We start from the raw sequence: 14,726 nt of genomic DNA, 5'->3' as shown, positions 1-14,726 counted from the left end.
CTATAAAAGTAAGCAAATTATTTTTTTGACTGAAAATATAAAAATATTATTATCATTCTAGTATTATTTTTTACTGAAATTATTAATATTATTCCATAATAATTTAATTAAAAAACAGAAACGAATATACGATATACTTCAAGGTTATGTCGAAGAAGGTTCCAGACGATCCAACAGGCGTAGTAGGTACCTAGAGCCAACAAGTTGCACAGTTCGCAAGTGGATGCCATATGTACAAGCAATGCTGCAATAGTGAACAAGGTCAACCAATCAGAAAACGCCAACTCATCATTAGAACCTTTCAATTCCCAATACAGTTAATCGTCATTTCACAGCTCGTTAATTTTTTTAATCAATTAAAATCAACATTAATCTCACACGATGGTACCACGAAATTTCTACGGATGCTCCCTCTAATTACTTAATAGTTAATTAATTAATCACCATTTATAAATAGTCACCACCGTGAAAGCGATTCGGAGAGAGAAAGAGAAAGTGTGTGTTTGTGAAGAAGTTAGGCCACAAATCCAATCACGTTTACACAACAGCTTATTGCACACTCTGCGATGCGTGAGCCCTTGAATTCAATCTAACCTTTCTCTTTCATACTTTTTCTTTTCATAACAAAATAACAAACTCAAAACAACCCTTCAACCCGTTCAAGTAGTGTCCCACTATCCACTATCCTAATTTTTTCGATCTGAATTTGATTTTTTCAGATTTATCGATTTCCGTTCCTGATTTTCACCGAATTAGGGTTTCCGATTGAGTTTTTTTTTGTTGATTCACTTTTGATGAATTGAGTGGGAAAACAATCTATAGAAATTGTTTTCTCCTGATTAGGTGGATCTGAATGGGGAAGGGAGGTGAGAATTATGGGAAGAAGGAGAACTCGAGTTCTGATGAATCGGGGAGTGAAATCTTCAAGGCGTGGGCGAAGGATGTGCGTGAATGCGAGGAACAGTTTAAGGTGAGTGTGAAATCAGGGTTGAGTGACGAGGAGGTTGAGAATCGGCGTAAGATCTATGGTTTCAACGAATTGGAGAAGCACGATGGGCAATCGATTTGGAAATTGGTTTTGGAACAGTTTAACGATACTTTGGTGAGGATTCTTCTGGCTGCGGCTATAATTTCGTTTGTTTTGGCTTGGTATGATGGGGATGAAGGTGGTGAGATGGAGATTACGGCTTTCGTGGAGCCTTTGGTGATATTTTTGATATTGATTGTGAACGCGATTGTTGGGGTTTGGCAAGAGAGTAACGCGGAGAAGGCGTTGGAGGCTTTGAAGGAGATTCAATCGGAGCATGCCTCTGTGATTCGGAATAATGAGAGAGTACCTAGCATGCCGGCGAAGGAGCTTGTTCCTGGGGATATTGTGGAGCTTAAGGTTGGGGATAAGGTGCCTGCTGATATGAGGGTTGTGGAATTGGTAAGTTCGACTCTGAGATTGGAGCAGGGTTCGTTGACTGGTGAGAGTGAAGCGGTGAATAAGACTAATAAGCCTGTTGCTGAGGATACTGATATTCAAGGCAAGAGGTGTATTGTTTTTGCTGGGACGACGGTTGTTAATGGTCATTGCTTTTGCTTGGTCACTCATACTGGCATGGAGACGGAGATTGGGAAGGTGCATAACCAGATACAGGAGGCGTCACAGAGTGAGGAAGATACTCCTTTGAAGAAGAAGCTTAATGAATTCGGAGAGAGGCTGACGATGATGATTGGACTCATTTGTATTTTGGTTTGGCTTATCAATGTCAAGTATTTCCTTACATGGGAGTATGTTAACGGATGGCCCGCGAACTTCAAGTTTTCATTTGAGAAGTGTACGTATTACTTTGAGATTGCGGTGGCGTTGGCTGTGGCTGCTATTCCCGAGGGATTGCCTGCTGTCATCACAACTTGCCTTGCACTTGGTACTCGCAAGATGGCCCAGAAGAATGCCCTGGTTCGGAAACTACCCAGTGTCGAAACTCTGGGTTGTACAACTGTGATTTGTTCTGATAAAACTGGAACACTGACTACGAACCAGATGGCTGTTTCAAAACTAGTAGCTATTGGCCCTAATATAGATACACTCCGAGCCTTTAAGGTGGAAGGAACTACGTATAATCCATCTGATGGTCAAATAGAGAATTTGCCAGCTGGTCAATTGGATGCTAATCTTCAGATGATAGCAAAAATTGCTGCTATTTGTAACGATGCTGGAGTGTCGCAGTCAGAGCATAAGTTTGTTGCCCATGGAATGCCTACTGAAGCAGCTTTGAAGGTAAGATATATCTTTCCACGGTCTTTGGCTCATTTCTCATATGTTATTTGCAATTAATCTCTGCATGAACCATCCTTTTAGATATTTGCTTTTAGTGTTAGCTTACCGGTTTCAAATTAGCTCTGTTTCTTGATTATTAGGAAGCAGATTGGGCTATTTCATTCTATCACGTCCATCCAAAACTGCCCAATTTAGCCGGTAAAGGTGACTGACTGTTTTTTTTTTTGTATTCTCTCTTGGGATTTCAGGTTTTGGTAGAGAAGATGGGCCTTCCTGAAGGATCCAAAGATATACAATCAGGAAGCAAAAGTACCATACTGCGTAAGTTCAATCTTTTTGTAAAAAATCACTTGGGTGATTTGCCAAAGCAGATGTCTTGATAACTCCTTTTAATATACCTAAAGGCTAATCAACTTTCATAAGTTTTTTTTATCTAATTGTTTTTCACGGGAAAGTAAAATCGCTTCTTTAGTTAAAGGCTTTAACAATTTGCAATGCCACTATCTTCCCTAAGTGTTAATTTTTTGTAATGGATTCAGAGCTTGGCTGAAAGACCAAGTGTTTCCACCTTGCTATCTGGGATTGACCACCCACGTTTAGATAAAAAATCATGGCTTCGTTATCATGTCATCTAATTCTTGTTAGTAATGAAACTGATTCAATAAGCATGCTTAGCTTTCTTACCTTCAAATTTCGTCTAGGTTGTTGTGAATGGTGGAACAAACATGACCGGCGAATTGCTACTCTTGAGTTTGACCGTGACAGGAAGTCAATGGGTGTTATTGTTGACACTGGTGCGGGGAAAAATTCGCTGCTGGTTAAGGTATTATCTCTTTCTAGTACAACATATAAGATAGCTTTTTTTTCTTTATCGCTGAATCTTCTACCCATTTTTATTTGAGTAGAGTCTTTTTATTGTTCTTCTGGAATAAGGTTATCTATATGGAAATCAAAGCAAAAGGCAGATCGTGCTGTTACCACTTATAAATAAGCACTATATAATTATACTATTTAACTAAATAAGTAGCAGCCTGGTGCCTGGATCTCCATAACATTTTTTGAGACTAGTCTAAAGATCAAAAACCATTTGTATTTTGCCATAACTGGGTGTTATTGATACCAGTTCTGTAGCATAAAATTGTTTTAAAAGATTGATATTTTTCATCTTAAATTTCTTAAGGCAGGGTTTTTATGACCAGCCTATTCTTCTTCTGGTTCACCTTCATCAGACATTTTGTTAGAATAGTCATAAGAACAAAATTTGTGTGTATTTTGCCATTACTAGTATAGCATGATATTGATAACCATTTCTGTAGCACAAAGTTCTTATAAAAGACTTGGTCCTAACTTTTGATAATATTTAAAACTGACACTTGGTCCTAACTTTTGATAATATTTAAAACTGACACTTGGTCCTAACTTTTGATAGGGTGCTGTCGAAAATGTGCTGGATAGAAGCTCCAAAATTCAGTTACGTGATGGTTCAGTTGTGAAACTTGACAATAATGCTAAGAACCTCATATTGCAAGCTCTTCATGAAATGTCCACCAGTGCATTACGCTGTTTGGGATTTGCCTACAAGGATGAGCTCACTAATTTTGAAAACTACAATGGTAATGATGATCATCCAGCCCACCAGCTTTTGCTCGACCCTTCAAATTATTCATCAATTGAAAATGAACTCATTTTTGTTGGCTTGGTTGGATTGAGGGTAAGTTTTGAGCTTTCCATAATGCTTTTTGTGCATTCTCATTTCTATTATTTTGTTTGCTATAGTAACTGTAAACCTGATTGTTAAATTGTGCTCAGGATCCTCCTAGGGAGGAGGTATACCAAGCAATTGAAGACTGCAGAGCAGCTGGAATCCGTGTTATGGTTATAACTGGAGACAATAAAAACACTGCGGAAGCTATATGCCGTGAAATAGGTGTGTTTACACCCAATGAAGACATTAGTTCAAAAAGTGTAACTGGCAGAGATTTTATGGAACTCCGTGATAAAAAAGCTTATCTGAGACAGAGTGGCGGGCTTTTGTTTTCAAGGGCTGAACCTAGACACAAGCAGGACATTGTTAGGCTTCTTAAAGAAGAAGGGGAGGTGGTCGCTATGACTGGGGATGGTGTGAATGATGCACCTGCCTTAAAGCTTGCAGACATTGGTATTGCAATGGGCATTGCAGGGACAGAGGTATTTTGTTTATACTATTGATAAGGGATTTGTAATTGAAAATGCACGGGTTTTGAATTTGAAGTGGATTGATGCAAATTTATTGTTTTCATGTTCTCGCTGACTAATGAGTGAAATACCGTTGGTTAAGGAATATACAAATTAATATTGTTATTTTCTATCTGGTGAATAGTCCTTTTTATTTTATGCTATTAAATCTAGGTGGCAAAGGAAGCTTCAGATATGGTGTTAGCAGATGATAATTTTAGTTCAATTGTTGCTGCTGTTGGCGAAGGTAGATCTATCTACAATAACATGAAGGCTTTTATCAGGTAAATCCATTCAGTTTTATATAGTGTATTCACTGAGATGTTGTGGGTACCTTGTCGCAGACTCTTACACCATCCATTTCTTGGATTGACAATTGTTACATAAGGTCTAATATAATGACTGGTTATCTGCATAAATCAATGCTGTAAAGGATGGATATCATTTACTACATCAGTGATTTAATATTTTTTAGTGTTTTATTTTAAAAAATAAAATTGGTTTCTTCTTACCCTTCTTCCTTACTATGTTTATGCTCGCTGTATAATTATTTCTTCAGAAATATTAAGGCAATGACATGTGCTTTCATGATGTTTGTGTTGGTGTAATGTTTTGTGTTTGTGTGCTTAAGAATTTCAAACAAACAACATAAAGGAAAGTGTTAGGAACCCAAAAATTGAATTCTAAAGAAATTACAATTTTTTGAGAAATAGGATAGAATAGAGAGGGAATCTCTCCTCAAGGGTTTCCCCTTCACAATAGAGAGTACTCTATTCACAAATACAATATTCAAAGATGCTCTGTAAACTTGGTGGTCTCCTATTTATAGACATACTTTCTAACTCATCCGATAACTAACTAGTTAACTATAAATAACAACTCTTACTACATTAACCATTCTAATAATTCATTATTCTATATCCTAACAATAGTAATACACCCCTACTCAAAAAACCTTGTCCTCGAGGTTGATAATTCATTATTCTATATCTAACAATAGTAGGTGTAATACTCGATAACAAGCCTCGACTTCCCTTTTCCCCTCATCATATTCTTTAAAGTTGAAGTGTTCGCACTCCCTGCAGCATGCACCCAATTGAGGGCATTATTCTATTTCCTAATAGAAAGGGTGGTGAATAAGATAGTTATGAGTTGTAAATTGTAATTAGTTTGGTTTAATTTGAATTCTGGAGAAGTCTAAATCTCTTGACCCAGTTTCTTCATTATTAACAGAGATTTTATTGTATGGATGGAGCTGGTCCAGATTTGCTACATTTGATGTACAATTTACAAATATTTTTCTGCCAATATCTTCTTTTAACAATTCTAAAGTGCATACTTGAGAATTTTAGTCAACTGTACTGCACTCAATCTGAGGGGCATGGCTTCCCATTTACATGTTAATGTTTGTACTATATATCTAGCTATATTCTTCAATTAATTAATTAATTAAGTATGCTGTTACTTTAAGAATAATATCTAATGAGGAATCTTAAACTTAAGAATATCTTACAACTGTAAACTAATTTTCGCAGGTACATGATCTCTTCCAACATTGGCGAGGTTGCTTCCATATTTCTCACAGCTGCACTGGGTATTCCTGAAGGGCTGATACCCGTCCAGCTTCTGTGGGTCAATCTTGTCACTGATGGACCCCCTGCAACAGCTTTGGGATTTAATCCTCCAGATAAGGATATAATGAAGAAGCCTCCTCGTCGCAGTGATGACTCACTAATTAACCTGTGGATTTTATTCCGCTATCTGGTAATTTGCCTTCTCTTTCTTTCTGGTTATATCTTTATTGGGCTGTATCTGTTTTATGTTTTGAATGCCGAAAATGTGACTTATCTCTAATTTTCTCCCTATTGTGATACTTCACAGGTTATTGGGATTTATGTTGGATTAGCTACTGTTGGCGTCTTCATTATATGGTATACTCACGGTTCCTTTTTGGGAATTGACCTCAGTGGGGATGGACATACTCTTGTGACTTACTCTCAGCTGGCCAACTGGGGTCAATGCTCCTCTTGGAATAACTTCACTGCAGCTCCCTTCACCGCTGGTTCTAGAGTCATCTCTTTTGACGACAACCCATGTGACTACTTCCAGACCGGTAAAGTCAAAGCTATGACATTGTCCCTCTCTGTGTTGGTAGCTATTGAAATGTTCAATTCTCTCAATGCTTTGTCTGAAGATGGAAGCCTTTTAACAATGCCTCCGTGGGTGAACCCTTGGCTTCTTTTGGCAATGTCCATTTCATTTGGGCTGCACTTTTTGATCTTGTATGTGCCATTCTTAGCACAAGTATTTGGCATTGTTCCCCTGAGCTTCAACGAGTGGCTTTTGGTTTTGGCGGTTGCATTGCCAGTTATTCTAATTGACGAGGTTCTGAAATTCGTTGGGAGATGTACTAGCGGGTCTGCAAGAAGATCAAAGCAAAAATCAGAGTAGACAACTTACAGTAGTCTTAGAAATTGATCAGTCCTTAAATAGTTTGAAAGTTGTTATCCTTAAACTGAAGGGTGACCTCAACACCAATTAATTTTATAAGTACTATTTTAGGCCTCTCTGTAGTCATCATCCCATTTTATAATGAGGGATGATTTGCATTGGGTGCACTATATGTTTTTTTTGTTTATTTATTATCTTTTTTGCTTTGTTCTTTGAACCTTTCAGGAATTTCAAAAGGAAGGAAAAAACCTTTTATTAATTTTTCACATTTGTCTTCCTGAAAAAGCAGAAGCAGTTTCTGGTTTTTTTTGTTTGGTTTATTTTCTGATGCGTAGGTAGTCCTCATGAACTCTAGAAATCGTAAGATAAAAGATTTTGTTTGGTTTTATATTATGTTTGAATTTCAGTTTGAAAGTCTTAACATACGTAGAGTGATGGATTGATTGAAACATTTGTTTGAGTCCGTGCAATGTTGGTTGTTCAAAACTTAAATTCAAACAGATTACTAGACCTTCGTTATGCCTCCTATGAATTTAAAGGTTGACAAATACTTTTTAAAATTTGTATACGGTTGAGGTAAGCTATAGGGGTGGCAAATGGAATTTCTGTCTCGTAATAACCAGAAAAAAATGGAGCAAATTAAGGGTGGGGAACTAAAATTTTAGTTTGCTACGTTAGAAAAATGTGGGTGGGACAGACAAACAGGCAATATATTTTTTAAGTATAAAAAGTGTGGATAAAACTGCCGATGGATTAGACCCGTTTTATCAACCCGTTTTATCAACCTAGTAAACGTTGATTTTTTCAATATTTGATTCCAAATTTTTTTACTCCATTGCCCAAATTTATCCTCTTACCTAGGGGTGTTCGCGAACGGTTTTGATGTTAAAAGTCATCCAAACTGCAAGGTAAAATAACACGTAGATTGGTTTGTTACTAAATCAATGCAGTTAAGTTTTGTTCGGTTGGTTTAATTTTTTAGCCATACACACATAGATGACAATTTTTTTATTTATTTAATCATTTATACACTATCAAATAACAAAAACTCATAATATTTAGACAATAACTTTCTATTTAATATGTAAAAAATCATAATAGATAAAAGTGGAATAATAAACCTAAAATAATAATATAAAACAATACCTAAAACATTAAAATGAAAAAAAAGAAAAGTTGGGAGATTAGTGAGTCTGTTTTTGACAGGTACAATAGATGGTCCTGCTAAGTTTTCTTCTCTGTATGAGTCACCATAACAGGGAGAAAATACACCTTCAAGTGTGTCAGGTCACTGAATTTTTTCTTACATTCTTTCATTCTGGATAACATAGCTACTAACACAATCGCTACTCCTTATACCATGTAATTCTTGAAGTGATTTCTTACAGCTATCAATCCATATTACAAACTTATTATTGTGTGGGCTACTAGAATTGGGGACTATGAGATCATCATTCTCAATCTCATCAAATTCATTCCACACGTTATCTTCCAAGGCTCTCGAACCCCTGGAGGAGAGGGAGTCCGAGTTGTATATTTCACGTGTAATTTTTTATTTTTTAAACCAAAAGAAAAATATATTAAAACAAAAAGAGGGGATTACAAGAACACAAGGGGGACCAAACCAAAACCCCTTAGTGAAGAAGTCTAAGTCTAGGGGTACCATCCTTGTCAAGCAAGAAATCCCTACGAATATCCGGAACAATATGAGAGAACCAACAAAAATTCCTAAGTTTGAGACCTAAACTAGCCAGGATATCGACACAAAAATTGGCTTCTCTATAAATATGTGTGATCATGAAATCTATTGAAAGCGTGTAAGACCGACGCTTAAGCCAACGAGACTTGATAATCCAAGGCACTAAGTTAGAGTTAGAAAACGCGTTAACAACAATGATGCAATCCGATTCAAGCCATAGCTTCTGCCAACCACAATCTTGAGCTTTCTCAATGGCCACCATAACAGCACTATATTCCGCCAACTCCGCTATCCCTTCCCCCAAGAAATTGCAAAAGCTCCCAATATGATCACCCATGTGGTCTCTAAATATACCACCACAAGAGCTAATAGAGGGGGAACCAGAAGCCACCCCATCAATGTTTCCTTTTATCCAACCCACCGGCGGAGGAGACCATAACACGTCAATGTGACGGATCGATCTAGTCGGATTTATCCTGATATCAAATCTTTTGAGAAGAGAGAAATTTATCATAGAAGAGTTAGAGGATTTCTTCGTATTATTACCAACCATCTTGGCCATCGCACTGATATTAGTAATACAGGTTTTCCAATGAGTGACCTTATTTTCAAACCTGGCCAAGTTTCTTGCTTTCCAAACTTGCACGAAAACATTAATAAAACAAGCCGTAAGGACCACCCCTGCCTGAGGAGAGCTGCTGGCAGAGATCAAAGCATAGCAATCCTTAATAGAATGGATCTGCAAATGAGTGTCAATAACGCCATAAAGCCAATCCCAGATTTTCCGAACATAAACGCAATCAAAGAATAAATGTTGGGAAGTTTCTTGATTCGAATTACAGAGATTGCAGATAGAGGGAAAAGCAAAACCACGAATCGACATGTTCTCATCCGTCGGTATTTTGTTATTGATAAGGCGCCACACAATCATAGAATGAGAGGGAGGAACATTCGGACTCCAAAGAAAAGTTTTCCACGAAGCTGCCGGCGTTGAGGCATGAAAGAACCTGTAAGCAGATTTAAGATTTAAATGGCCATTATCAAGCTCCTTCCAAATCAAATCGTCCTCTTCCGCAATAAGGGGAAGATGGATAATCTTTTTTATCCTCTCAAGGAGACTGGGAAAAGCTGTGTAAACATTGTCATGAAAGCTCCAATTGTTATTGTCAACATAGTCGCAGATTTTTGAGGTGAGGTGTCGGTGGAAGACCTTCGGAATATGTAAAATGTTCACCAACGAGTCTCCGAGCCAATTATCCAGCCAAAATAACGTGGATTTTCCGTTACCGATAACCCACTGGGAGTTCTCTAACACAGTGTTAACCGAGCCTTTGATGCTACTCCAAATGGAGGAGCTGATGGAATAATTGATGAAATTGTTGTTTCTTCTAACTCTGGCAGCCAACAACATAGCCCAGTCTTGTTTGTTTCTCAAGAAATTCCAGCAGAGCAGTGCATTAGAAGCTGAGTTAAAGTTCCTAAGAGATTTGATACCCAATCCTCCCTCTTTAAGATCTTTGCAGCAAATCTTCCAAGATACCGTGACTAACTTTTTCTTATCCAAATTACCACTCCATATGAAATTGCGCATCCATTTCTCGATATTTTTGATAATGCTAGCCGGCCAATTATAAACAGTCATATAATGAATCATCATACTGTGAATGACGGATTTCACCAATTGGACTCTTCCCGCCATGGATAACAAACTAGCTTTCCAAGCCGCCAACTTTATATGAATTCTGTCCGCCACAAACTGAAAATGGGAAGCTTTCGGACGACCAACGAAGATAGGAGCCCCGAGATATATGAACGGAGGAAAGGCAGTCGAGAATCCCAGAAGATCCGCTAAGCTTTGATGTCTAGCCGTGGACATCCCACCTGCAAAAATAAGGGATTTAGCAAAGTTACAAAACTGGCCAGAATAAGAAGCATATTCATGTAAGAATGCAGCAATGGCGGTAAGAGATTTATGGTCCCCTCGACAAAAAATCATAATGTCGTCCGCATAAAGGGTGTGAGAGGGGACAAAATAATTCCTAGAAGCCTTGATGAGATTAATTTTATTCTCATTAACCAACTTTTTAATCCCCCTACTAAGGACCTCCTCGGCTAAACAAAAAAGGAGAGGAGATAGGGGGTCTCCTTGTCTAACGCCATTAGAGCATTTGAAATAACCGACGAGTTTGCCGTTAAAGCCAATAGACAAATGAGCAGAATTAAGAATGACTTTAATCCAATTACAAAATTTCTCATTGAAACCAAAACACTCAAGGGTTTTAATGATAAACGGCCAACTGAGCGTGTCGAACGCTTTAGAGATGTCGATCTTTAGAGCGACATTGCCACTAAAGCTTCTGTTATTAAGGAGGTTAATGGCCTCCGAGGTGAGGCAAATGCAATCCTTAATATTTCTACCATGGATGAATCCTTTTTGTTCAGGAGAAATTAAGGAAGGAAGGATGGAAGAAAGCCTGTCAGCGAGAATCTTGGAGATGATCTTGTATTTAAAATTCGCCAGCGCAATAGGCCTAAACTGATTCAAAGAATAGGCTGAGTTGGTCTTGGGATTAAGAACAATAGTGTTCGTATTGTAGTTTGAAGGAATCCAGCTCTGCAAAAAGAATGAACAAACAACATTAATGACATCAAGTTTTATAACATCCCAATATTTCTGGAAGAAATAAGCCCCAAAACCATCCGGGCCCGGAGCCGAATCCGCATTGAGCGAGAAGATGGCATTGTGAATCTCTTCGGCAGAAGGAGTCAATGTGAGAAGATCATTGGTTTTGGCATCCACCATAGAAGGAATAATGCCCTGAATCATACCATTATCCTGCAAAACAACCCTACTGTTAAACAAGTTAGCAAAGTGAGATTCAATATGGTTTTCTAAAATATCATTATCAGTGATAAGATCTTCCCTAATTCTAAGAGCAGAAATGACTTTGATCTTCCTGCGAATTTTAGCATACTGGTGAAAAAACCGAGTGTTACGGTCCCCATCCACAAGCCAATTGAGCCTAGTTTTTTCTTTCCAAAACTCTTCCTCAACATTAAGCGCCATCTCAAGGTCATTTTGAGCTTTAATCTCATTAGCATGCCGAAGCTCATCATAACCATGACTGGAGATGTCAGCCTGTATCTCCTTGAGAATAGTTTCAGCTTCCTCAACCTTATTTATAACGTTACCGAAAACATTGTTATTCCAAGTTTTAAGGTTTTTTTTAAGAATCCTTAACTTTCTGTCCAAGATGAACATCGGGCAACCTGTAACATTAACATTCCAGGAACTTTGAATAATATTAATGCAGTCATTATGAGAAGACCACATTCTAAGAAACTTAAATTGGGATTTAAAAGAAATTTTATCAACCTCAAAAGTAAGTAAGATAGGAAAGTGATCCGATTTAAATCTAGGAAGAGTACTACAAACCAAAGTGCAGCAGGCGTCCAGGAAATCAGTATTACAAATGGCTCTATCCAGCCGTTTTTCAGTCAAATTCCTACCTTTGCGACCATTCGACCAAGTCAGAAAATTGCCAACCGTAGGGAGATGAATGTAATGATTATCATTAGACCAATTGAAGAAGTCAGTCATGGGGATTTTGGAGGGAGAATGATTTCCCCGGTATTCATCAGAGCTGATAATTGCATTGAAATCTCCGATAAAACACCAAGGCACATTAGGAAGAACATTGCTCAACTTATGCCACAGACTCCTCCTACAAATATAACTCGTCGAAGCATAAATAGCAGAGAAACAAAGAGTGGTATTGTTAAGTTTAATAGTAAAAGAAACATGTTGGTCGTCAACGGAAATAATATCGGGATTAAGATTTGTTTTGCAAAAACACCACAGGTTTGGCAAAAGGTCACCTCTCTGATTAAGGGCAAACAACTTCAGATCCAAGTTATGCAGCCAAGCCTTAGGGAGCTTATTGTAGTCCATCCAAGGTTCAGCCACAAAAACCAAATCTGGTTTATTAGAACTAATTAATCTCTTTAGAGCAAGCCTAGAGGAGCTATTGGCCAGGCCTCTCACATTCCAAAAGAGGCTCTTCATAAGGTATTAATGGAGACACCAGACTTTCGTCTAGTAATATCATTGGATTTGGATTTTCTATTCCTCTTTTTCTTTGCTGCAACCAATTGAAAATCTTTATCCGGGAAATAATCAATGTCATCCTCATTCTTTTCCAGAGCAGACATATTATCCCAAGAATCAAGAAGGAAATTTGTTACCTATTTTTTGTGATTGTCGTCCAGTTGAGATTCCGGAACAATTTCATCCATATGAGTAGCATCAATATATTCGCTATCCGTAGCTGTGTCTGATTCTCTCAATTGTGTAGCACCTTGAGGATTTACCATGACAAGGCTGATTTCCTTATCTTTGTGAACCAGAACTGATTGATCAGGAATATTAACATCTGGGATTATGCCAATCCGTTCTTCGACATGAGTCGTTGCCTTCACACCTATTTCTTCCAAAATAGGTTGATTGCCCCGATCCTCTAACTGATGGGAGACCTCTCCTATTGTAGATTTAGAACCTGCTTGAACATACTTTGCTTTTTCTAGTTTCTGAACCACAGCCACTTTTTCCTTCCCTTGCTGCAAATTGTTCTTTTTACAATTTGTTAGAGTGTGTCCAATACAAGAGCAAGAGGAACAGAAGTCTGGAATTCTTTCATATTCGATGTCAACGAAAAAGGCAAAACCCACTCGTTCAACCAAAATCTTAAAGCTAAGCTCTTTTGTAAGATCCAGGTCCACCAACACCCTCACAAAATGCCCAAACGGTCTTTCGAAGGATGATTTGTTGGAAGCAGAATCAATACATATAGGAGTTCCCACACTGCTTGCAATAGCAAACAAAATGCGGGGTCTCCAATACTCTTGAGATAAACCATGTATACGAATCCATACCTGTGCCGACGTTTGTTTGAGAGTGGAGGGAACAAAATCTTTAGTCCAGGGAAACAGTTTGAGCACTCCTTAAGGGAGATTCCAAGCACTGACAGATCTAACTTTCTGCACATCTTCTAGAGAGGAAAAGGCAAACTCAAAGAAACCCTTACCCAGAGATGTAATACCCCACAAGCCCAAAGAGGGCCACAAAGTCATAAGCTTAGTTTTGAGATTCACCACCGTAAGCGGTGTGGCTCCTTTGGTCCAGACAACCCTTCCATGGAGATGATGTTTGCATTCCTCCATCCCCAAATTATACTCATCTTCCGGAATGGTGATGGCCAGCCTGTCACCTTTAAGACAGGGAATTGGAAGTTGACTGAGCGGAATATTGCATACATTGTTAGATACCACTACACGTGTAATTTCAATTATGTGCAAGTGTGTTTGTTTGTATTGTCTCTGATTTGGGAACCTTTTCCCAGACAAGTATTCAATAAATCAGATCTTATATAAATATAAAATGATTGAATCAAACATCGCAAACAAGTAAGTCTCAATATCTTGACCAAGTTTAGTCGGAGTCCCTTTACCACTATTGACATCAACAATCAATTAGTATAATATCTTACATTCCACCATTCTCAATTGTGGCTCTAGCTCCACCTGCAGATGGCTATTCACTCTCAGACATAACTAATAACTATTCATGGCTAAGAAGTTAGTTAGTAAGTTAATCTGTTAATGAGTTTTAGAATAAAGCTATAACTAATCCTATGTTTATTCAAATCTACCCAGTTGAAACTATAAAGTTAAAACTATTCTTTGACGAAAATTCAACCAAGTTGGACAATTTGCAATCTACAATCAGCCAAGATGTTAGGAATGCAGGTGCAGGAAGTGTCATATGTGGCTGTTGGTTGGTTTTATTTTTCATTGAAGTCCAATATTGATTTTTCAACAAATAGGAATAATGTTTATATAACTCATTCATAAAAAAATTAATTCATTTTGTTTAATGGACTCTTGTTGTAACAAAATGGGCTGTATGTTTAGAAATAGCTTTTTATAAAATTTTAATTAATTAATTTTTAATAATACTTAATTTAACTTATTGATCATTTATAAAAAATATTACTTAATAAAATATCCTAGTCAAAATTGCCACGTCGTTGAAAATAA

The 14,726-nt window shown here is 37.6% G+C and overlaps 2 protein-coding genes across 2 annotated transcripts; one reads left to right on the top strand and one right to left on the bottom strand.

Annotated features, from left to right (window-relative positions):
- Window positions 1-476: 476 nt before the first annotated feature.
- Window positions 477-7,197, top strand: LOC131629864 (calcium-transporting ATPase 4, endoplasmic reticulum-type-like). Its single transcript, XM_058900667.1, has 8 exons — window positions 477-2,266; window positions 2,515-2,587; window positions 2,968-3,089; window positions 3,696-3,977; window positions 4,076-4,453; window positions 4,655-4,764; window positions 6,016-6,244; window positions 6,362-7,197. The coding sequence occupies exons 1-8, from the start codon at window positions 854-856 to the stop codon at window positions 6,929-6,931; spliced, it is 3,177 nt and encodes a 1,058-aa protein (XP_058756650.1). The 5' UTR covers window positions 477-853; the 3' UTR covers window positions 6,932-7,197.
- A 1,368-nt stretch (window positions 7,198-8,565) lies between these two features.
- On the bottom strand, window positions 8,566-12,696 carry LOC131629842 (uncharacterized). Its single transcript, XM_058900642.1, has one exon. The coding sequence runs from the start codon at window positions 12,694-12,696 to the stop codon at window positions 8,566-8,568; it is 4,131 nt and encodes a 1,376-aa protein (XP_058756625.1).
- Window positions 12,697-14,726: the final 2,030 nt, after the last annotated feature.

This window comes from Vicia villosa, unplaced genomic scaffold, assembly GCF_029867415.1.
Source record: "Vicia villosa cultivar HV-30 ecotype Madison, WI unplaced genomic scaffold, Vvil1.0 ctg.000621F_1_1, whole genome shotgun sequence".
NCBI classification, from domain to species: domain Eukaryota; kingdom Viridiplantae; phylum Streptophyta; class Magnoliopsida; order Fabales; family Fabaceae; genus Vicia; species Vicia villosa.
This window is presented reverse-complemented; position numbering and strand designations above follow the sequence as displayed.